At 41.2% G+C, this 20,778-nt stretch overlaps 1 protein-coding gene across 5 annotated transcripts in view; it reads left to right on the forward strand.

The window, feature by feature from the left end:
- The window catches only part of NEK6 (NIMA related kinase 6), a 77,507-nt gene that overhangs the window by 23,334 nt on the left and 33,395 nt on the right, over positions 1–20,778 (forward strand). For 4 of the 5 annotated variants that reach the window (XM_085300461.1, XM_085300462.1, XM_085300463.1 and 1 more), the window contains exons 2-4: positions 7,813–7,934; positions 17,548–17,691; positions 18,273–18,335. In XM_085300461.1, coding sequence (XP_085156587.1) covers positions 7,842–7,934; positions 17,548–17,691; positions 18,273–18,335 — 300 coding nt within the window. In that variant the 5' untranslated portion in view covers positions 7,813–7,841. The remainder of the gene's footprint in view (positions 1–7,812; positions 7,935–17,547; positions 17,692–18,272; positions 18,336–20,778) is intronic. The other variant, XM_085300465.1, reaches the window with a different exon arrangement.

The following is a 20,778-nucleotide window of genomic DNA, read 5'->3' on the forward strand; positions in this document are numbered from 1 at the left end:
CTGAGTTGTTAATAACTGTCCTGCCTGYAACCAGTGAGACACTAACCCAAAGAATATTGAGTGGAAGGTTTTGTTATCTTAAGTATTTTCAGTGCATTATTTTCAAAACTTTYGACTTCAGATTTTTGGGAGAAGCGAAGCAGCTTTATGTTGTGGTTCAGTTATATTTTTTCAAAACTTTTTTTTTTTAAATTGAGTTCTGATTTTGATTGGAAATCTTTCACACCCCTTCCTTTGTTTCCAGAAACAAAATCCCCAGTGGATCAGGTGAAGGCAAACAGTCCTGCACCACTAAGATCACAGCAAATATTTATGTAGGCAGCATATCCAGTTATACAGGAGCTGCTATTTTTTGTATGTGGGTATATACTGTCTCAGTATCTTTTATTAGAAAATTAAAGCTTTACCAACACAATGTGTATCTTGCTTTATTTATACCGTGTGGCTGCGTAGCAGCGTTTCAGTGACTGAGCATTTAGGTGGGTGCTGCGTTGGTGAGAGCTGAGGCGCTGGGAGCGGCGGGGAGAGGGCCGCGGGCCGGGCCCGTCCTCGTGGAGGAGACGTGGCCTGCGTCCGAGGCCGCTGCTTCTGCTCGTGTGGAACGACCSTAAGCTTCAGCGATGGAAACGACCCTGCACTGGTGGCACTCTGTATTCTTGCTGTCAAGCTCAGTGTTACGTSTTGTGGAAGTTATTAGACTGGTCGGCAGCCAAGCCAACCAATTTGGAGCTTACCTGGCTAATTAAAATTGACCCCAAATAGTACAACAGTCATGCCATCCTTAACGCTGTCTGGCTGGAATTTCCCTAGGTAAAGCTCCGTTAGTGGAACGTCGGTGAATCCTTCCACGTGCTTCATTTGCCAGTAGGGGGGGACCAGCAGCGTCCGCTCCGCTCATCCCGGTTGGAACCCCAGCTGCCCTGATTTGTGCTCGTTTTTACTGGATAGTTCCCAAAACAGATCATCGCTTTTCTGGAGGGGGAAGTAATTGTTTCAGTTTTGATTAAATCAGGGTGGATATCTGATTTCAATAGCTGGGCATACTGCAAGAGATTTGATGAATTGCATACAATGCTGGGTTTTATCCATGTGGATTTTTGAGGCCTAAGTGTATTGGACACATGCATGTATGAGATATTTAACTTGAGTGTTTGTAGCGATGTCTAAAGGGTGTTAGGTGGTTCTTGTAGTGCCTTTTGCAGATGATGAGATCCTGTTCCTTTATCCGCTTTCTGGAAAGATATGTGATGATTCGTGCAATGTAAAAATACATTTTAATTTACTGTCATGGGCAGGACCCAATCTGAAACTGTCTAATAGTGCAGAGCTTCCTAGGAAATTTGGAAGTGGTAATAAAAAGCCTGTCACTTGAGAAATGAAAGTGCAGAACTAGAACAATTTAAAGTGAAAACATGCCAATGTTAAGTGAGTTTATTCCAAGACTTCATGTCTTATTTCCTAGTGTCGTATTTGGCTGTTTAAACAGATGAGAAATTCTTCAGTTATTTGTCTGGAACTGTGTCATGTTCCCCCCTGCCTGCAAGAAAATCAGCAATAAGGAAGTGAGACCAAATCTGGAGGCTCACTAGCTCCAGTGAGCTGACTGGCTTCTGCCCCCCAGCCCCACATTTTATTTCTTTGGTGCTATATTTTGTCAATGATAGTGTTACTACTGAAAAGTGCTATGTAAAGTGTGATTTGTTGATCTTAGTCCAATTGTTTGTAGAATTACATCCTGCAATACACCAGCGCAGTAGGTTCGTTTTCACCCTCTTGTCATGCATGTCAAAGGCTGCATTAGACAAGGAGAAGAAACTTCCGTTTTATGTTTAGACGTAATGTCCACTGGTAGTAAATGAGACCTGTAGTTGAGATTTCTTGGAGGAACCTTTATTTGCTACTGTGGAGCCATAGATGCTTAACTGTTTCGCCTCGTAACATTCCCATCTGTGCTTTTGTTTTGGAGTGTTGTTTATTGTTTTTGKTTTTTGGGTTTTCTAGGAGAGAGCTCTGAACATGGATGATTTGTATTTGTGAGATTATGTTTTAAAAAAATCGTTGTAGAAGACTATGTATTTATTATAAGAATGTGAAAATTTCAGGTGTGCTTCGCATTTGTAGCTGCTGTGCTGTCGCTGTTCAGCCTGTGGCCAGGGCAGCAGCATTGCTGGGCATTTGTGGAAGTGGTGTTSTGCCAGACGCTTCTGCCTGTAACTAATGGGGACACCGTTGGATCTTGCCTCCTTCTCTACCTTTTTGATTCCTTCTTATCACCTTGATTACTTTCTCATAATCAAGAACTTTGATTAAAGAAATAAATCGTATTACACACAATCCAAAAACCAGGTAAAAGAAATAATTTTCTTGAAGAGCAGAGGCTGCTAAAACTTTTTTTTTGTCTTTCCAACTATTAAAGAAAGTAATTAAAAGGAAAATTCATTAAGATGTGCTTCGTTGATAACCAGTTAATATGTTCTTTAGTTGTTAAGGCTATATGTGCTTTAACCACAGAGTGATAAGGAAGCTACAACATAGTTAACGTACACATGATACTGCATGCAGAAACTGTTTTTCCAGCATGTGATAGCTCCATCCTAATCTAAGTAGCCAAAACGAGGTGGCATATGAGCATCTGAGTGCTTCTGTAAGTTACAGATAAGGGTTTCCTGGTGGCTTTTGGATTCCATGGGATAACTTATTTAATGCACAGATTATGTAGCCTGAATAGGGAGATAGAATAAGGGGTGGCTAAAAAATGATTGAACTATTTCTTGCTTATGTGGTTATGTGTTTTCTCAGTAAACTGGAGCGGCTCCTTTGCAACACGTTACAGATAGTGTCCAAACCAGCCTCAGTACTAGTAAAACGAGCTCCAGGTGTAATCACTTTCTCAGGAGAGAGCAAGAGTATCTGGAATGGGGGTAAAAGCTAGTAGTTTTAAGTAGTTATATCAGACATCATAGTGTTCCCTGCTCAACATTTTCGTGTTTAAAACCGTAGCTRGAATGTTTGCTTGATGCCGGATTATTTTAGAGAGAGCGTCTCAGAAGCGCCGCTGTTTCCGCCGAAGCCCGGCCCGCCGTGGTCCGCGCGCCGCCCCGGCGTCGCGCAGTGCCTTGCTATCGCTGGCTGCGCTTTGCGGCCCCTCCCGGAAAGCTCGTGCCGCGGACAGCCGCGAGCCTACCTATCGCGGGCCCTTGCCAGCACGGGCCCAGAATAGCAGCGCTGGCGGCGTGAGCGGGACGCGCTGTTCCCGCCGCGGCCGTGGGGCTCGGGGCCGCTGTCATGTGAGCTGGGCCGGATCTCTTTTCAAACCTGATAGTTTGTCCCTACTTCTTCCTTGGCTTCCAGCTGCGGCACTTCAAACCAACGCTGACCGAACCCAAACGCTGGGCCCAGCGCGTCGCTGTGCGCGCTGTGGCAGCCAGGCTGCTCCGAGCTGTTAATTYGCTCCTGCTGGCTGATGCCGTATGGGGAGCGCTCGCACCCCGCGCTTCCGCGGGCCGTCCTTCCCTTGGGAGCGTCCCGGAGCCGCAGGTGGTCAGCGGACGACTTGCCGTCTCCTGTTCAGAGTAACTGCCTCTCTCCTTTTGAGCGTGGCTCCTTTCCTAAGGCAGGATGCAGTAGGTGCTCGGTCAGTGTTGCGCTCCCAGTATTTCCCCTGCGCTGCGTGGACGTGCCTCGTGTCTCGAGGCTGCGAACGTGGAGTTTCTGAAGCCCTTTGGAGCTGGGCGGCGTAGCGCGAGGCGCTCGGTCCGTGCCGGCAGGTCTTGCCCTGTGCTAGCTTAGGAAAGAAAGAATTTTGTGTTCTGCTCTCCCTATAAGTAAGCAACTTTACTCAAAATSATCAACAATAAAATAATTAAGATAGTTTTGACAGCTTGATGAAAGGTTGAAATTTTGTATGGCAGTTTAATGTTAGAGGCATATTTTTGCTTTTTAAATAGCCACTTGTTACTGATAAGCCTACCCCTGACTGATAGTGAAGGAATGCTAAAATTGGGTTTCTTCCTACTATCAGTGATTATTCTGCCACCACTGGAGTTTCATAGGGCAGGTTTTGAAAAACATTTGTTATGAGAGCAGCTCATGCATTAACCCTGTCAAATGCTGTAGGTATTCTGCCTCTCCCGGCTCCTTCCTTGCGAGAGCGCTTGCGCTCCGCTCTGCGTAAGCGCGAGCGCCGGCGGTGCCGGGCGCGGGGCGGGCGCCTGCGCCGTCTCTGTGCTGCTTGGCTCTAGCTTGGGGAAGCAGCAGCCGTGGCGTTTGCCTCGTGGGGAGCATCCCCCGCTCCTGAGCGCGTCGGCAGTGCTGTGGGGAAAACAGGCAAGTGACTTTGGTCTTAGGGTGGGCTCCGCCTGCCTTACCCTGCCACCGCAGCTCCCCCTCGTTACGTGCACGCGGGCAGCCCGGACAGCCCGTGCAGCGTCACAGCCRCGGAGACTTAGGGGCGGTCTGGGTGATGGTTGGTTTGGTGCTGATGCTAAATATTGATTTGAAAGCACTTGTCTAAATTGTTTATTAGTGTGAGAATTCATACACTTAACATGAGAAGAGCTTTTTTTGTGGTAGCTGGTGTTGAGAAAGATCTGCCAGAGCTAAAGGCTCGTTTAGCTGACAACTGTTAGAAGAAGGAAGCCCAACTTGCTGCAGAGATTCTTCTGCACCGTATTTTCTTCCCCCTCCCTCCCCAAATATTTTAAATACTTCTGTATTTCAAATTAAGAATTAGTCATTGCCCAAATGCCAGGCACACACTATTAATACACTAATGAGATCAGGTTGTGCTCTTTGACTGAGTGAATATTTGCCAAAACTTTTGCAAGAAAATCTTCTGCTCGTGCTGGCCGCTCAGCCGCACCTTTCGCCGCGGCCCACTGGGCGCGGGCGCGGCGAACCGCAGCGCCGCTGCAGCGGGGCACGCTCCCGGGGCCGCGCGGGCGCGGAGCGGCCGGCAGCCCGAGGCATGGCTTGGGGGGCGCCCCTGCGCCCAGCCCCCGTGGGGGAAGGAGGCTTGGGGCGTTGTGGACGCGCTCACAACGTAGTTCTGAGGGCGAGCTTTGCTCCCCGGGCTGGAGCCTGGCTCCGGAAGTGTCTCCAACCGGTGCTTCCGTCCACCGCAGACGTGTCCCGCGAGCAGCTGAGGAGCTGGCAGGACTAGTGCAGGGGTCCGGCCTGGGCCCTGCGACGCGCRGTTCCAGGCAAGCTGCTCTTCTCTAGAGGAGCTCCGGCAGCCGGGAGCTGCGGCAGGAAGGCTTTCAGGCAAAAAAGCATGAAAAAGTCCTYGGTGGTGGTCTGCTTACTATACTCGTGCTCCCATCCACGTAGAGCTCCGAGTCCGGAGTGGGATTCATTGATCTGCGGTCGTGGTGGAGTTCCTGCTCTGGCAACATCCCAGGTACTTGATAGTTTATGGTCCAACTTGCAAGGTGAGCAGACTGTCAGTGTGGCTGCGTGGGGCTGCCGCATTTTAGATTACTTTAGATTTAGATTAGCTGATGTGTGTTAGGCAGGATTAGGCTTGCTCTCATTTTTTTTTCTYTTTCCTTTTCTTTTTTTTTGAGCCATCATCCAAGTACTATTGTCTCTTCTTCCTTCTGCTCTCCCTTCTGTTTGTCCTTCCAGAAGCTTTTACATAGTCTTATTCTGAGCTGTGTTATATTGATTCAAGGTAGACCCAAATGTGATGTCTAGAAGTTTTATGTTACAGATGCTGGATTTTACAGTTCTTTTCACCAACTGTGCTACTGGCAGCATAAACGGAAGTTTAAGTTTCCTTTTGTGTTGCAACTCCAGACTTTACAAATGAGGTCTTTGGCTAAAAAAATGTGTGKGGGGGGATTGAGTTGATCTCTAGAGGGTGAAGGGCAATTTTAGGATGAAAATGGAGGACTGCTGCAAACAGTGATGGYGATTTCCCCCTCCCCCCCGCCTGGAGTGTTGTCTGTCTTTAAGCAGAATTCGRGCTTAACTTGTTTTTGCAAATGAGTTAAACAAATGACTTGTATATATTCTTTAGTTTTAGTTTCATAAAGAGATACCATATTTACCTGGCATACTTACACAGGTGCTATTAATACATTTCAGTTACACTGTGTTATAGCAAAAAACGTACCAAACCTAAAGCTTTTAGTTTTCACAGCTCTCATAGTTGAGTGTGTAGCAGAATAGATGAATAACTATTATTCCAAATATAGTAACAGAATAGAGTCCTTTCRAAGTCTTAATGGAAGCTTTGGTGATTCCCACGTTTAAATTGCTTATTACTGTCTCTGGGAGAAAGCGTGGAAGGTTGAATGCGGTTTAACATAGAAATTAAAGTATCATGGAAGATTAGAAGATGCAGACTCCAAGCCAGAATTTAATAAATGTGATTTAAAGAAAATCACATCGTCTTGCATCCCGTCTGATTGTGTATGCCTCGGATTTTCAAACAGCAGAATGCTTTAAAGCAAGTCGCCTAAGATTCATTTGGAAATTCTTTAGGACTGCAAGAACGTGAGATGGTTATTTGTGTTCTGTGTGGTTCATCCTCCTCTGCTCCAGTCTGAAAATGTGCCATTTGCTATAATTTGTTGTGTAGTGGTTGCTGAGTGCCAGGGTTAGCTAATTGTATCTGTTTGCATCATTRTCAAAGGATTTTGTAATGTTTTCCTGACGGCTTCTTCTTGGTCAGTTCCTGGGCTCAAGGGATAAAGCTTCACAACTCCTTTGAACCTGAASTTTTTCTCATGATTTATGCAGTCAGAAACAGAAGTTACTCTTCTCATCTCTCATCTATCTCACTGTGGGCATAATTCAGTGAGACTAGAACTGTGGTCCAGTGCTACGGTCTGTGCCATATATTGTATAAATTTCCAGCCAAATAATCCAGGGTAGTAACTTAGATTTTGGTTTTCTGGCTTATAGAGATGGGTGCGATGCTTCAGAATAGGTTGGAAAGTGGTATTTTGTGATCCACTGAGATTGATTCATTTTTGACCTTCCAAAAGGCAGGTGAATCTTTAATGCATAAAAAATCTTCAGTGTCTATTACAGTTAAATTACTTCCTGGTCAGAACGGAAAGGCTCTAAGTTGTTTGAGGAGCTACTTGCATAGCTTGTGTGTTGCTTTTTTTTCTTCCCTTACACCTTCAAAACCTCTTTTCTTTGCTCTCCAAGATTGAGATTGGTTTAGGACCTCTCAGCCATYCTCAGTATGTGCAAGTAAGTGTAGGACTTGAAACAAATTTCATTTAGTAATAAGCAAATAAATAAAAAATCCTCTCTTCTCAGCAGCATAGTAGTCTCCAGAAAGAGAAAAAAAGAATTATTTCAGTAGTTTTAGAAGTAATGCCAACTGCTATTGCAAAATTTATATTTGACTTGACAAAAGTCATGTCTTTGGTAGGCAACATACCACTGACCAAAAGATACTCTTAAAAAAGCCCTTTCCTGCTATTTTGCTTATTATAAAAGTATATTTGAAAACCAGGAATATTTTCTGATACCTGCATTCCTGTTTTCTTCTCTCTCAAGAGTTAGAATATGCTTGACCTGTTGCTGCTTTCTTTTAGCTTGCATTCATCAGTGTACATGTTTTTGTCTATTAGTGACAAGCAAAGCTTTTGTGGGGCTTGTGGTAGATAAAGATTTCATTTTTTTCGGAATTTTATGCATGAATCTATCAGAGGGAAAAAAGGGAGGAATCGGTTCTCACTGCCTCGCTGTACAACCACATGTAGGCACACCCCTAGACGGGGTTTTTTGCTTTCAGTGCTAGATTAACAATGATAAGACTTCTTTCTCTGTCATTTCTTTTAATTCCCRCAGAGCTGTAAGGCAGAATTTGGTATGTTACCATGGAAGGGCAACATAACCACCCACATCATCTAGGGGACCAGAACAATCCTCTGTGCAAGCTGCCGGGACAAGAGTATCAGCATGATCCTCAGGTAAGTGCAGTGGGTCTCGCCTTTTTTCTCCCTCACTATTTTCTTCTCTGCCTTTTTAAAGGCCTACGGAATTGTTAGTATTAAGTTTTTCTTTTTCTTTTTCCTCCTTTTGTTTATACTGATATTATAACAGTTAAAGTTTATCATGTTTTGGATTTTGCCAGCCAGCCAGAGTTTCCGATTTTTGATGGTAATGAGACAAAAAGGAAATAATTTCAGTTTTGCTTAGAGCAGATATTTTAAAATCAGCTTATAAAAACTTGTACTGTGTTCAGTTTCTCTGCTCTTTGATTCTGTAAAGAAAAGACCAAAGAAAAGCAGTTCTTTCAGTGTCAGTGAATAAATGTACTTATTTATCTCCTTGCATAGTTTAATAATAAATGCTGAAGAGGTAGTTACTAAATATATATATAAAAAAAAAGTTCATCCCACATGAAACATTAGCATCTCTGACTAAGTCCTGAGAGTCCCTGGAATCTTTTTCCTGCAATATATTTTATCTAAACTTCTGTAATGTTTCGTTACAGTGGTTCTTCTATTTCCACACACACATTCTACAGAATTGGGATAAAAGTCAAGTTAAACCTGTATTCAAAGCAACTCCAGTACTTTTCACTCTGAGCATCAGATTTGTATTTTGTGAATTCTGGCTGCTTGTCTTTTGTAGAATGTTTGACTGTTTATCAGAAAAGTTAAGTTTTACTTGTTATGTATTGTAAGGAGTAAACAAAAACCACTGTGGAAAAGGCATTAGAGAGAAGATCTCTAGGACTTTAGTTTAATATTACCTTGGGGAGGGGAGTGTAGGTGTTAATTTGTCATCCTAAGTATGCAGTCTGGTGGTGTTCAAGGTTCCTTAAACAGGAAAAGATCATTAGGAAAGCTGTATGAAAACACAGTGTAAGATTTGCAAAAACAGTAAACTGTCTGCACATGTGGTATGATGGATGTATTTTGTGCAGCAGTGCTTTGAAAATACATTGTATGGAGCAAAGCCCCCCTCTCCTAATGTACTAATTTGTCATATTAAGTCATTTAATAATAATCGAATCCCCTTGATTAATCTCTTAGAATTAGCCAGTTGCATTTTGAGCAATTAGGGTTAATTACTGCCTCATTTGGCAGGATAGAGCCCCTGTAATTATTTCATGAACAAGATTAGGAAGTGTTCCTGTGCAGCAGATACGTTCATGGCATCTTGGAGCACATGTTAGAATTTGTAATGACATAGTTAAGTGTAATTAGTAGCTAATAATCTGTGTTCTGCTGTTATGCTGATGCTGAGCGGGCTCATTTTGCTGTGTGGTCATTGTTTAGTGAAAACGCCCCTTAAATTTGTTAATATTCTGGTTGTGTTAATGGAGGTTTCTGAGTACTTTAACTACTCTGAGAGTGAGCTAGCTTGGAAATAGGAATGCAGCAAAGATTTTCTTCTGTTTTTGCTGTCTTTAAAAATATGATGCTGAGTAACAATATGTAGGGAATCATACAGGGAATRTTTAGGAAGATATATAGGGAAACTAGGGAATTGAAAAATGCCCCTCTTCAGGAAACTTGGTGTATAAATAAATTAATATTTAAAGGACAGACTGCATAACACTGATGGCATGGCATGGCATGATTGCTTTTTACATGTTTCTGGTTTTCCACTTTGCATGAATATAATTACATACCRTTTTCAATTTTCTGGTACTAATTACCTGGTAGTATACAAAATTGCATTATTTCTTTATTCTGCAAGCATAAGCAGTGTAGACATGCTATGTAATAGACTCGTGAAGGAAGTTTGGGTCAAACKTTAGAAGTGTATCAGGCATGACAGAATTAAAGCTTAAGTAGAATAGATGCAATTTGATTTTAGAGATTATCAGATGAGGAGAAAGTTTTTATATGGACCAGTGCAAGACTGTGCTCCTCCTATTTTTATTCCACTTCTTTGAGCACTTTTTTTTTTCATTCTGACAGATGAAAGTTGGAGACAGCAAGTTGCCTAGCGTCATATAACTAGTTAGTACAGAGCTGTGAGTACATGTCCCAGGCTTTTCCTCCAGTCTTTCTTTAACTACTGTGGTTTAGTAATAAGATTATACTTTTGTGCGATGCTCTTTCTGGCAGCGAAGTCGAGAAGACCTTGCAGCGCAGGTGAGGTGGCGATTTTGYGCTGTGTGAACCGTAAGTGTCAGCYTAGCTTTGCAGTTGCTGTCCTAGCTCTTCTGCTTCCAGTTCACCTGACTTGTATTCTGAAGAAATACAGTAATTCTGGACTGTACTGAACTATAGGAGATACAGTAATTCTGCTTTAATTCCTTGGTATTGTTTCTTATAAGCTGTAGATATACACAAGGTATGAATGTCAGTTTTTTTTTTTTTTTTTTTTTTTGCAAACTTACCACAAAAGTCTTGCAGTGTTATCTTAGAGCCATCCCTAGCTACTCATTTGCACTATTTATAGAATTTTGTTTAATGTTTTCCTTATGACTTGCAATAGAGCTTCATATTTAGAAGTTTTCTAATTAGAATAAACGGATATCTAAATTCAAAAAAGACTAAATAAATTAACTTCTGGTTACGTTACCTGCCTAGCGTTACTCCAGTGAAGTTTGTTGAAAAGAAGAAAAATGTATTATAGTAGTGTTCCTGTGTGAAAGTGTCAATCATTTACGTCTCCAGATCGCTTGAAGTTTATAGCAATAAGAAGTAAAGTTCATTGAGGTGTAAATCAGTGATATAAAAATATGGACCTGTAATTTTTGGCTGAACATTTTATTACATAAACATAATAACTCACTTTTAAACAATCCTTTTAAATACTTATATACTTATATACACTTTAGCAATAGAACTGTTCATTGTAATTTAATTTTGGTCTGTTAACTTGAGGTAGATCATCCAGGTCTTCAGTTTATCACTTCCTAAAGTGCTGAGCTTATTTCTTTGTTAATGTGAACTTCTTTGCTGATGTAAATACCAGCTTGGTCTGCTATTTCAAAGCTAGCGTTTCTCTTTGCTTGTCATTAGCTAGTRCAAATATACGCTGATAGAGATGTTAGAACTTTGCTAAAGAACTTGGTTTGAATTTCAAACTCTATGTTCCAAGTAACAGTTCAGGTTCAGTCTGTTTTCTGAGGATTATGTAGCAGTTTAGCAGCTGCAAAGTGAAAAACTCATTCTTCAATAACTACTGAACTATCTGTTTGACTAATAATCCATATTTTAAAGCTCAACAGTTTCCTAGTCTGTTGGTGAGCTTGGAAGAAATTTTTTTTTGTTAAATCAGTCTGTTCTAATGTGGGCTTATAAACCCACACTGGACTTCCAATCTTAAAATATACAAAATTCTTTTCCGATAGATGTTGTTGAATGAAGATGAGTGTACAATTTGGAACATCATAAAGAGATCTGAAACATTGATGTGGGAAGTAAATCATTGCTTATAACRTGTACATGTTCAACTGTGGGGGCTAACGCTTCCCAATCTACTATCACAGATGTCTTTTAAAGGTGAAATCAGTTTACGGTAAATGTCATTCAGATGAAGTAGGCACTTTAGAAGCAAAGAAACTGATGCTTTAAAATTAATGRTGCATTACAAATATCAGAAAAAAATCTTATATGCAGCATAAAGATAATTAAAATTCAGGTCAGAAGTGTATGACTTAGTTGGGCTAAATTTTTTAATGAGATTTCAGAAAATTAATTGGACAAGTATGTTTTCACTCTTTAAAGAGTATTTCATTTCATGGCTTTACAGGAAAGATGCTTTTATTAGCATCTAAAGATTGTCATGTCTGACTTTTTAACCATTGGTTAACCAATTTTTAATAATTTCTAGGTTGTTTGCAATCAGTCTAAACATTTTCTGACCTTGTAGTCACTTGCACACACTTAGTACTAGCACTGGCTTTCCTCATGCCAATCAGGCAGGAATAAAACAACTGAATTTATTAGTAATAATCATTAGTAGCTTTGTTTATACAGTGTGTGATTAGCAGAGGACTGTTCCATTTTTTTTCAACTCATTTTTTTCAGACCTGGTTTTCTACGTGCCTCTGGGAGAAGGAATCATACAGGAACTGTCCTACATCGTGTTGGCATTTTGCCGATAATTTGTTCTCTGGTCTTTTGAGTCTAGTCTGTCTGTATTGCCCTTTCTCTGAAACATCAGGTTTCCTGCTGCAGGAAACTCCCAGGGCTATTCAAGATTTGCCCTGTATTCAGATAGGAATGAAGAAGTGAATTTGTTGGCCAAACGTTAATTGTTCTAGAGATGGAAATTCTTTGTACGGAACAGTTGTTTCATACTCTTCCAATCCCCAAATGTCTGTAATTCTGAGCTAACTGCCTCTACAACTATTCATTTGAAAAAAACCTAAAAATTCTGTTCAAGTTATGTGGCTGTCCTACCTGTTTGTAGCTTTAATTATGTATGAATCTTTTGGATAAAATTGCCTCTGACGTTCTGCAGCTGCAAATTTTGGCATGTTTGTGTTTCTGSGTGCTCAGAAGCGGTCCCGGCTGGTACTCCTGCGCCGTCTGGCACACCTCTTCGGGGCGGGCTGGGAAAGGGGTCGGCACCCCAGGCTGGCGAGGACGCGGCCCGCGCCCCGTGCTGCAGGGCTGCGCGAGGCGCCCGCGTGGGCAGCGGGGGCTCCCGAGAGTGGAGGAGCCTCGGTTCGCCCGCTTCTCTGCATCGCTGAATGAAGAGGGCCAAGCTAGCCGTGCAGCGTTCGTAGCTCAGAAGCTTGGCTTTTCCTTAAGAGAGAAACGTGTCTCTAGGTCTGGAAAACAGTTCAGTATATTCTTTGGTGCCACTATAACAGACAGGCCTAAAAACATYGAGAAACTTTAGCGGAAACTAAACACTTTTATCAAGGAGCAAGTATAACCATGGTTTCTTTTCCGTGCCATCCCCCTCCACATCTGCCTTGATTGCTTTGTGATCTGGTGTACAGACTTCTATTCATCTCTAATTAAGCATCTTATCTTTGCAGCAGATATGTTCAGTCRTTTTATCTTTCATGCTTCTAAAGAGTTCATTTCATAGAATTTTTTAATTTTATAAAACCTTACTAATGGTGTTTGGCAGAAAGTCTCATAAAACACCAAAATTGGAGCCTGCAAGTTCTGGCTAACTTAAGCTTTAAAGTATTTGGACGTTGTCATTGCATACTTTTGCCAGCTCTGAAATTTTTGCTCTTGCATCAATGATTACGTCTAAAAGAGAACATGTATGCCAGAATAATTTGTTCTGGGAATAATCTCTGCATTTCTTCTTAAAAATGAATAGCCTCTTTATTTGAACGAGGAATTAATTGACTTTAATCTTTGGGTTTTTTTTTTTTTTCTTTTATGGAGTTGTAGAAGAATGAGACTTCATTGTGTGGACAAAGAACAGCCTTTGTCTCAAAACTAGTTCTTCCCTGACCTTCTGCTTCCTACAGCTGCCCTGGGAGTACAAGGGTTCAAATAGCTGAATTTTCATAGTGTCTGTAAAGTTCCAAAAGTTACTTTATTTTCTTTAAGCTCCATCACTGTGCTTGAAATTTATTCTGCAGAAACAGGTGCTTGTTTCTTCTATATTCATACAAGCTTTAACTCCTCACTGAGCCTGAATCTGTCTTGAAAGTGAGAAAATCTAGTTTGGGTGGACAGGTCTGAAGATGATGGCAGTATTTAATTGTGTGCACAGTTTATATCTTCATATGAAGAACTGCAGAAATAAAGATCATAGTTTATTTGAATGGCTAGGTATTGGTTCTTTGCCAGCTGTATGGAAAATACTAGCAGTTAAACTGGGAAGGATTTGAAAAAAGGGGAGTTCCCTTGTCAAAAGCCATGAAGTAAGTGAAAGGTGTATTAAGGCCAGACCATGGGACTAATTTGCTGAGGAGCTGAATGTTTATTAGGTGTGCCGAGCATGTTCTTTGTAACAGTATCTAGAAGAGTTGTCTACTTACATTTAACAAAAAGAAACATAAGAACAGGTTAACTTTAAATAGACATTTGGGGAAATGGACTGCCTAATCAATAGGGAGCTTTCTGATATGATTTGGTGTAGCCTGAGCATGCTCTCTAGTTTATACTGTAATCAAACATCTTCTAGCGTGTATGAAAGCTCCATTACTTTAATTAGGTCTGATAGGTTGTGATAGCAAATGCAAATCTAGGTCATTGCATATGTAAATGTGCAGCTGTAGTCCTGGAGGATGCCAGAACATATCAGCTGAGGTGTCCAGTCATCACCTAGCATTAACTCCAGCATGGCAARCAGACTTTATATGCTAACCATGTGAAAGTGATTAGGACACACACACAAATCCTGTCACTTTACTAATATTTATTTATATTTTCAAGTTAGGAACTTGCTAGATATTTCTTGTCACATGCTTAAAATATTAATTTATACTTAAATACTCTTGGTTTAAATTCACTTAGAATTTAATGATCTATGAAGGACCAATGGATATCACCCTTAATTTCTTTCTTATACTTGGGTAGGTGTTGTATATATGGTTGGACAGGTATGTGGGATKACTTAAAGGCTACTGGAAAATAAATTTGATTTTGATCACAATTTCTGGTCCATTCTGTACAAAATTTCAACAATGTGTTTAACATGTATAATATAAAGACTCCGTGTCTTGCAGTAAGTTTAGGTAATTCTCATTGAATTTTTTGAAATACAGCTATTTTGTTTTAAAATGAAATTCAACTGACAGAGAAAGAAGGCGTGGTAGTTAGGAACCACTTAATCCAGTTAGRCATGCATAAGTCCGTATGACCAGATGGGATATAACCAAGAGTGCTGAAGGAGCTGGCCAATGTCATTGCAGAGCTGTTCTCTATCATCTTTGAAAGGTCATGGCAATTGGAGGAGATCCTGATGACTGGAAAAGGCCATCTTCAAGAAGGGTGAAAGAGAGAATCCGGGTAACTGCAGGCCRGTCAGCCTAACCTCAGTCCCTGGGAAGGTTATGGAGCAAATCTTCTTAGAAGCCATTTCTAAACACATGACAAGAAGGTCTTTGGAAGCAGCATCATGAACTTACAAAGGGCAAATCACGCCTGGCAATCTCATTGCTCACTTTGAGCTGCGGATAAGGGGAGGGCAATGGATGTTATATACCTTGATTTTTATAAGTGAGATACAGACCAATAGATGCACAGATGGGTGGAAAATCAGCTGGACCGCTGGGTTCAAAAAGTTCCTTTGCTTGATAGCACAAATTTTGATTGCAGCCTGTGTGTTKTCCAGCCAACCAAGGTTGTGAAGTAAGGTAGATGATAATGCTAGTTTCAAAGTACAGGGGAGACTAAAGTATGTCTTAACAGCAAAGTGCGCTATACCTGATGAAATCAGCTTCTTATTTCCATGTGACCAACCTTCATGAATAACTGCAAATTGTAATACAACCGTGTTGTTTGTATAGGTTATTGTGCATGAATTAAAATATCATCATCTTCTAGCCTGGAGAAATGAAACCCATTCCTCGTAGTATTATGAAACTATTTAAAGACTTAACGATTATAGGTGGAAAAAATTACCTGTGGCTTTGACACTTCAAAAATAATTACTTAAAAGTGTCATCTCTTGTGAAAAGCAACGTTTTTGCTCTTTTAGGCAACTTAATCTGAGAAAGTTGAGGATCATGATGCCCTCAAGTTAAACTTCCAATTATGTGCCAACTTGAATTAGCAGAGATTGGCTGGACATTACAGTATGTCTAAGAGATGAAGGCTGAAGATGGCAGCAAAGAGACCCAATAGTCTTGTCACTGCCTAGTTTGTGATTTATATCCATATCTCTATTATAAGCATTTATAAAACATCTTTTTTCTTGAATAAACCTGTAGTAGAGTAGCATCCTGTTGTGTTTTTTCCTGTGCTCATTGTGATGAAGGTGCTTTAAAAGATGACAGTTTTCAAAATGCCTTGGTTGACTGATGCAATTTGTGGATCAAAAATTACTATTTAGGAGACTTTATTGCCGAGTCTTCTTGAAAACATTGAATTTTACAACTTTGTTTACAAAACCTCTGCCAAATAACTGTGATTGTAGCTCAGAATCACACAGACAACTTTAAAGTTGGAAGCTTTGTCAAATATCTGATTGATACCTTTTTTATTGTTTGTTGGATTTCCTTTCTTTATGACAGAAATAAAAACTACCRCTATTCAAGCTTGCTTACTTTTCAGTAAATATAAACCATGACAGATCCTTTCACTTTTTTGTATATAGTGCTAGTAAAAGGTGCAGGACTGAAAACTTCCCCTGCAATCTGTAGGCTTTATTTCCACCCCACCAACAGTCCAGTGGTCATCTCCTTAAAATAAACAGTCTCCACTGGGCGCTCTTGCGCTTCCGTGGGGATTGTCTGCTAAAGACTCCACTGCAAACAATAGCTGAATCCCTGGGAAAATAACCCCGCCGTTTTACCTGTGTACTTGTCTAACTGCTTTTTGCGTTTTTTTTGGATGGGAACTCTGAAATGGCTCAAGACGTTGAAGCTTGGAATAGTCTGCTTGGCATATACAGCAACTTTAAGTCATTAATTTTCATCGTTTCTTTTTTAAACATTGTTTAGCAGTCACGTTAATTGTAGAGGAGACCAGAACGGCTCTGGGGAGCAGTTCCTAGCCTGCTGAGCAGGCAGCAGTTGCTGCGCTGCGTATACACCTGCCTCGCCGCGGATTACCTGAGACGGCTCACGAGGAGTCAGCAGCACCCCTGGGTGACGGGAGCCGCAGAGCTGATGGGAGGGGGGAGCTAGAGAGACAGTACTTTGGGATTAATCAGTTACTTACACAGAAGGCACAACTTTATTTCCTTTTTAAAAAAAGGAAAATAAAGGAGTATTTCCTTTTAAATGCACTAGTAGCATTGGCTGAAGTGACTAGAAATGAACACATTTATGGTCAGAATTATCTGTGACCAGCCTGGATTAAATTCCTAAACATTAAAAACGAGAACAAAAACTTAGGTATGTTTGGAGTTCCCAACTCTATTCTGTATGTTTCTGACAGCTCTTACTTATCATTAGTTTTGTGTTTTGTTTTGTTATTATATTTAAGCAAGTGGCAAAAAGTGCACCAGAAATTGGGATTAGTGATTAGTGTACAAAGCTAGAAATCCCTTTATGTGATATTTTAGAAAAATGAGGTTTTCTGAATATGACTTGAAAACTCGGAAACTTTTCTTAACTGATAGGGCCCTATGAAACATTAACGTGAGCTCRCTGTTACATCCCTGGCAAACTTTTGGTTGATGATGGTGCTGGTTGTTATGGCTCCACGGAGCAACCGTGGGCCGTGTGCTGTGTCTTGAAGGCCAAACTCTGAGGAACTGATGTGCCTGTTGGGCAAGAGGCTTTGGTAAAAGAAAAAAACAGGTGGTCCCATTTCAGCAGGCGGGTGGTAATACATGCTTCCTTTCAGACAACTGAAGTGATACTCCTACAGAAAGCATCAAGAATTTATGCAGTATAATGTCTTTATTTTTATGTATGCATTTATTTTTGGTAATATGCTGAATTTGGAATTGGGAATACGAGTTTGTGATCTTTTTCCATCACTTTTTCCAATTCACTGATTGATTGTGTTTCTTTTGAATAAGCAGAGACATTTAACGTCATACCCATATCGCTGCACGTTGGCAGATTTTCAGATAGAGAAAAAGATTGGACGAGGGCAGTTCAGTGAAGTTTACAAAGCAACTTGTCTTCTGGACAGAAAACCTGTGGCATTAAAGAAAGTTCAGGTGAGTATTTAAATTGAAGGTGTTACTGTTTCGRAAGCAAAATGGGAACATTTTAGAGGTCTGTACAGATTGCTCCTGGATCAAATACTTCTTTCTTTCCAGCAGATCCTCTAAACTCCCATTCCTACTGACTTACTCTGATTATTACAGAATGAATATTAATGTACAATAAGCATGTTAATTATTACAGAGAAGCCAGTAGAAGCTATATCTTTGTTATTAAAAAAAATAAACAGAATTTTGTCTTTTATTTACTAAATGAAARTTATATTAAATAATATTAAATAAATGAAATAACTATGCTTAAAGACCCAACAACAAATCCGCGAACTAGCATCTTATTTTTCCTGCTACTTAGCATATTGCCTATAGGTTCTAAAGTTAATTTTTCCCCATTGCTAGCCTAATAGCAGTTTCAAAATAAAGATAACATTGATCTTTCTTTGATCTGGGGATTGCCTGTGTACTTGTTATCATGAAGGATGTATAAAGTGGGATAAGAAAGACCAATTTCTCATCAAAATATGAAATTCTTAATCTTTTTTGCTTCATTTTCATCTTTGACATTTCTTTCTTTGAAGATTTTTGAAATGATGGATGCCAAGGCTAGACAAGATTGCATCAAAGAAATTGACCTCTTGAAGGTAAGGATTTTTACAATTGCTATTCTTTATTCTTTGTTTTGAGAAAACATTTGTTTTCAGGTTGACAACTGTCATTTGCCTTGTTTGACAAAGTTTGCGTGGCACACAGTTTAGATCTCAGTAGACCATACTTTTCTTTTGCAAGTTAGAAAGCTTAGGTGATTTCACTATGTATTTACATGGTACAAGAGTTTCATCCTAAAGCTTAATTTTATTGAGTGCTCTGCCAGTAGAGAGTCTAATAAATCTATTTCAAATCTTTCTGTCATTAAAAAACAAGTACTTCTCTTTCAGAGAAGTTGCGCGCTTTAAAAGAAGCTAATCAATGAACTGGCTGAATGGAAAAAATCACTCTTGCCTTTATATATGCATATCATGTATTTGTGTATATGTGTGCATATCACACATTGAAAAATGGTAGCTTAGATAAAGGCTCTGAAATCAGATGGCTTTTTAAGTGATTAAACTAGTGATTTCCACCTTCTCAATAATTTAATACATTTTAAAACATTGATATAAATACAAGTTGCATTTAAAAATCTAGTTTGATTAACTGCAATGGATTGTTGAAGAATAAACTAACAGTTTAGCTAGTCAACTATAATTTTAAAWGTATTAAATAGTTCATTTTGAATATGTGATTTTAGATATTTCTATGTAAAGATTCCTGTATTTCTATGTTCATGCTGTTGGAGACAAAGCTAGAATCCACTAGTCTGCACCACAGAGGTGCTGCACGGCCACATCAATAGCAGTTTGTGTGACTGTGATCCAGTTACTTAACTTCTGTGATCCTCTTCTAGGCTTGTAAATTGTTGTGCGTGATTTTTCTTTCAGTAGCTGGAGCTCCTTTGTGCTTTGAAAAATACCAGTTCATAAGATCAGATTGATTGTTTTGCAAAATATTTTGTAAAAAAAATAAAAAAACATTCCAAAAAAAATTTTGTTTATTTGGGGTGGGGGGTGGAGAGAGGAGGAAAGGGAGCAAATGCTGASAATATACTGAAGCACATCAATATGCCAGTAACTATGCAAAGCACTAGCTGTGCAGTAGTTTAATTATTATTTATTACTGAATGCAAGCAAATCTTGGTACTTAGATGTGTGCATTGAACCAGGAATCTGGAACTTTGAGTCTGTTTAAAAAGTCACTTTGATAAACTCTCCTGCATTACAGGTGTGGAAGGGAYGTGTTAATATTGACTACAGTTCGTTTCCTTCAAATGTGTATTAGTGTTCAGCCAAGAGCCAAGGAAGTGCCCTGAGTTTTATCCGGAGGTCTGTAGCTCAGCTTCTGAGAAGGCCGGCGATCAGCGTTCAGGCTGCCGGCTCGGGGGGCAGTTGCGGTGGCGCTGCTGGGGTCGGCGTGTTTGGGTAATTCGGTGGAGGCGCAGGCGGCCTTCCCAGCCGGCCGCCACGCAGGGGCGAGGGGGGCTTCAGCTGGCCAGCCTCGGCGCCTGGAGGGCGCTTCGCTCCGTGCCGCGAGGCCGGCAACGCGTCGAAGCGATGCCTGCAGCCCGCCCGCCGGGCTGCCGTGCTGGCAGCTGCGCGTGCGCCGCCGCAGGGCTGTCCCTGCCCGGCCGGCCGGTTTGGGCGCGAGCTGCCCCTCGCTCGGGCAGCCCGGGCCCGCAGGCGCGCTCGGCCCCGCGGCCTGGCCGCGCGCTGAGCGCGCTCCGGAGGACTTGGGGAGGAATTGCTTAGGCTTGCTGTMGTTCTTCCCTGGCAAAATAACATTTTGGCTTTTTTGATCAAAGGTTTCTGTATGTCACAGAAACTTAGTTTTGGGGGGTGAAAATTAATTAATAACTTCGCAAAATAATTAGAATCATTCCAGATTTAACAGAAGCCACATAAAATTGTATATTCCTTTCAGTGTAATTCTAGCTAAAACGCTCGGGTAATATGGTGTAATCAGCGTGTGGGCTGCCGGCCCCATCGCTCGCTTGCTCGGAGGCGGCGGCGGTCCCTTTGCCGGCCGCTCGCGCCAGCGCTGCCCTGCACGCGCGTCAGGCGTTAGCTGCCGTCGGGCTTCCAGGGCGTCTTAAAGAACTGGGAAATGGTCATTAACGCAAAGTAAGCTGTTCGTGACGTTCTGTGCACTTAAGGATTTGTGAGAATTAATATAGTTTCCTTCTGACAAAAGCTACTTCACAAAGATTTTTTCCATGCTACAGGCATGCTCCAGCGTTGGTATATCTTTTTAAAAAATCCCAATTTGACAAGAGAAGGAGGAAAGAATAGAGGTCGGGCTTATGCTATGGCGCTTTGCCTTGCTATTCTGGGAAGACAGAGTTCACATGTCTGTGAAATAAATTACAATAACTAAATAAAGCGCCACGCTGCGTGCTCGCGGGCAGGCAGCGTGCCGCGTTGCGCAGCGGAGGAGGGCGCCCGGGGCGCTGCCAGCCCGCGCTGCAGGGACGGGACGCCGCGGTGACGCGCT

This window comes from Rhea americana, unplaced genomic scaffold (genome assembly GCF_003343005.1).
Source record: "Rhea americana isolate MKP2758 unplaced genomic scaffold, rheAme1 scaffold_164, whole genome shotgun sequence".
Lineage (NCBI taxonomy): Eukaryota > Metazoa > Chordata > Aves > Rheiformes > Rheidae > Rhea > Rhea americana.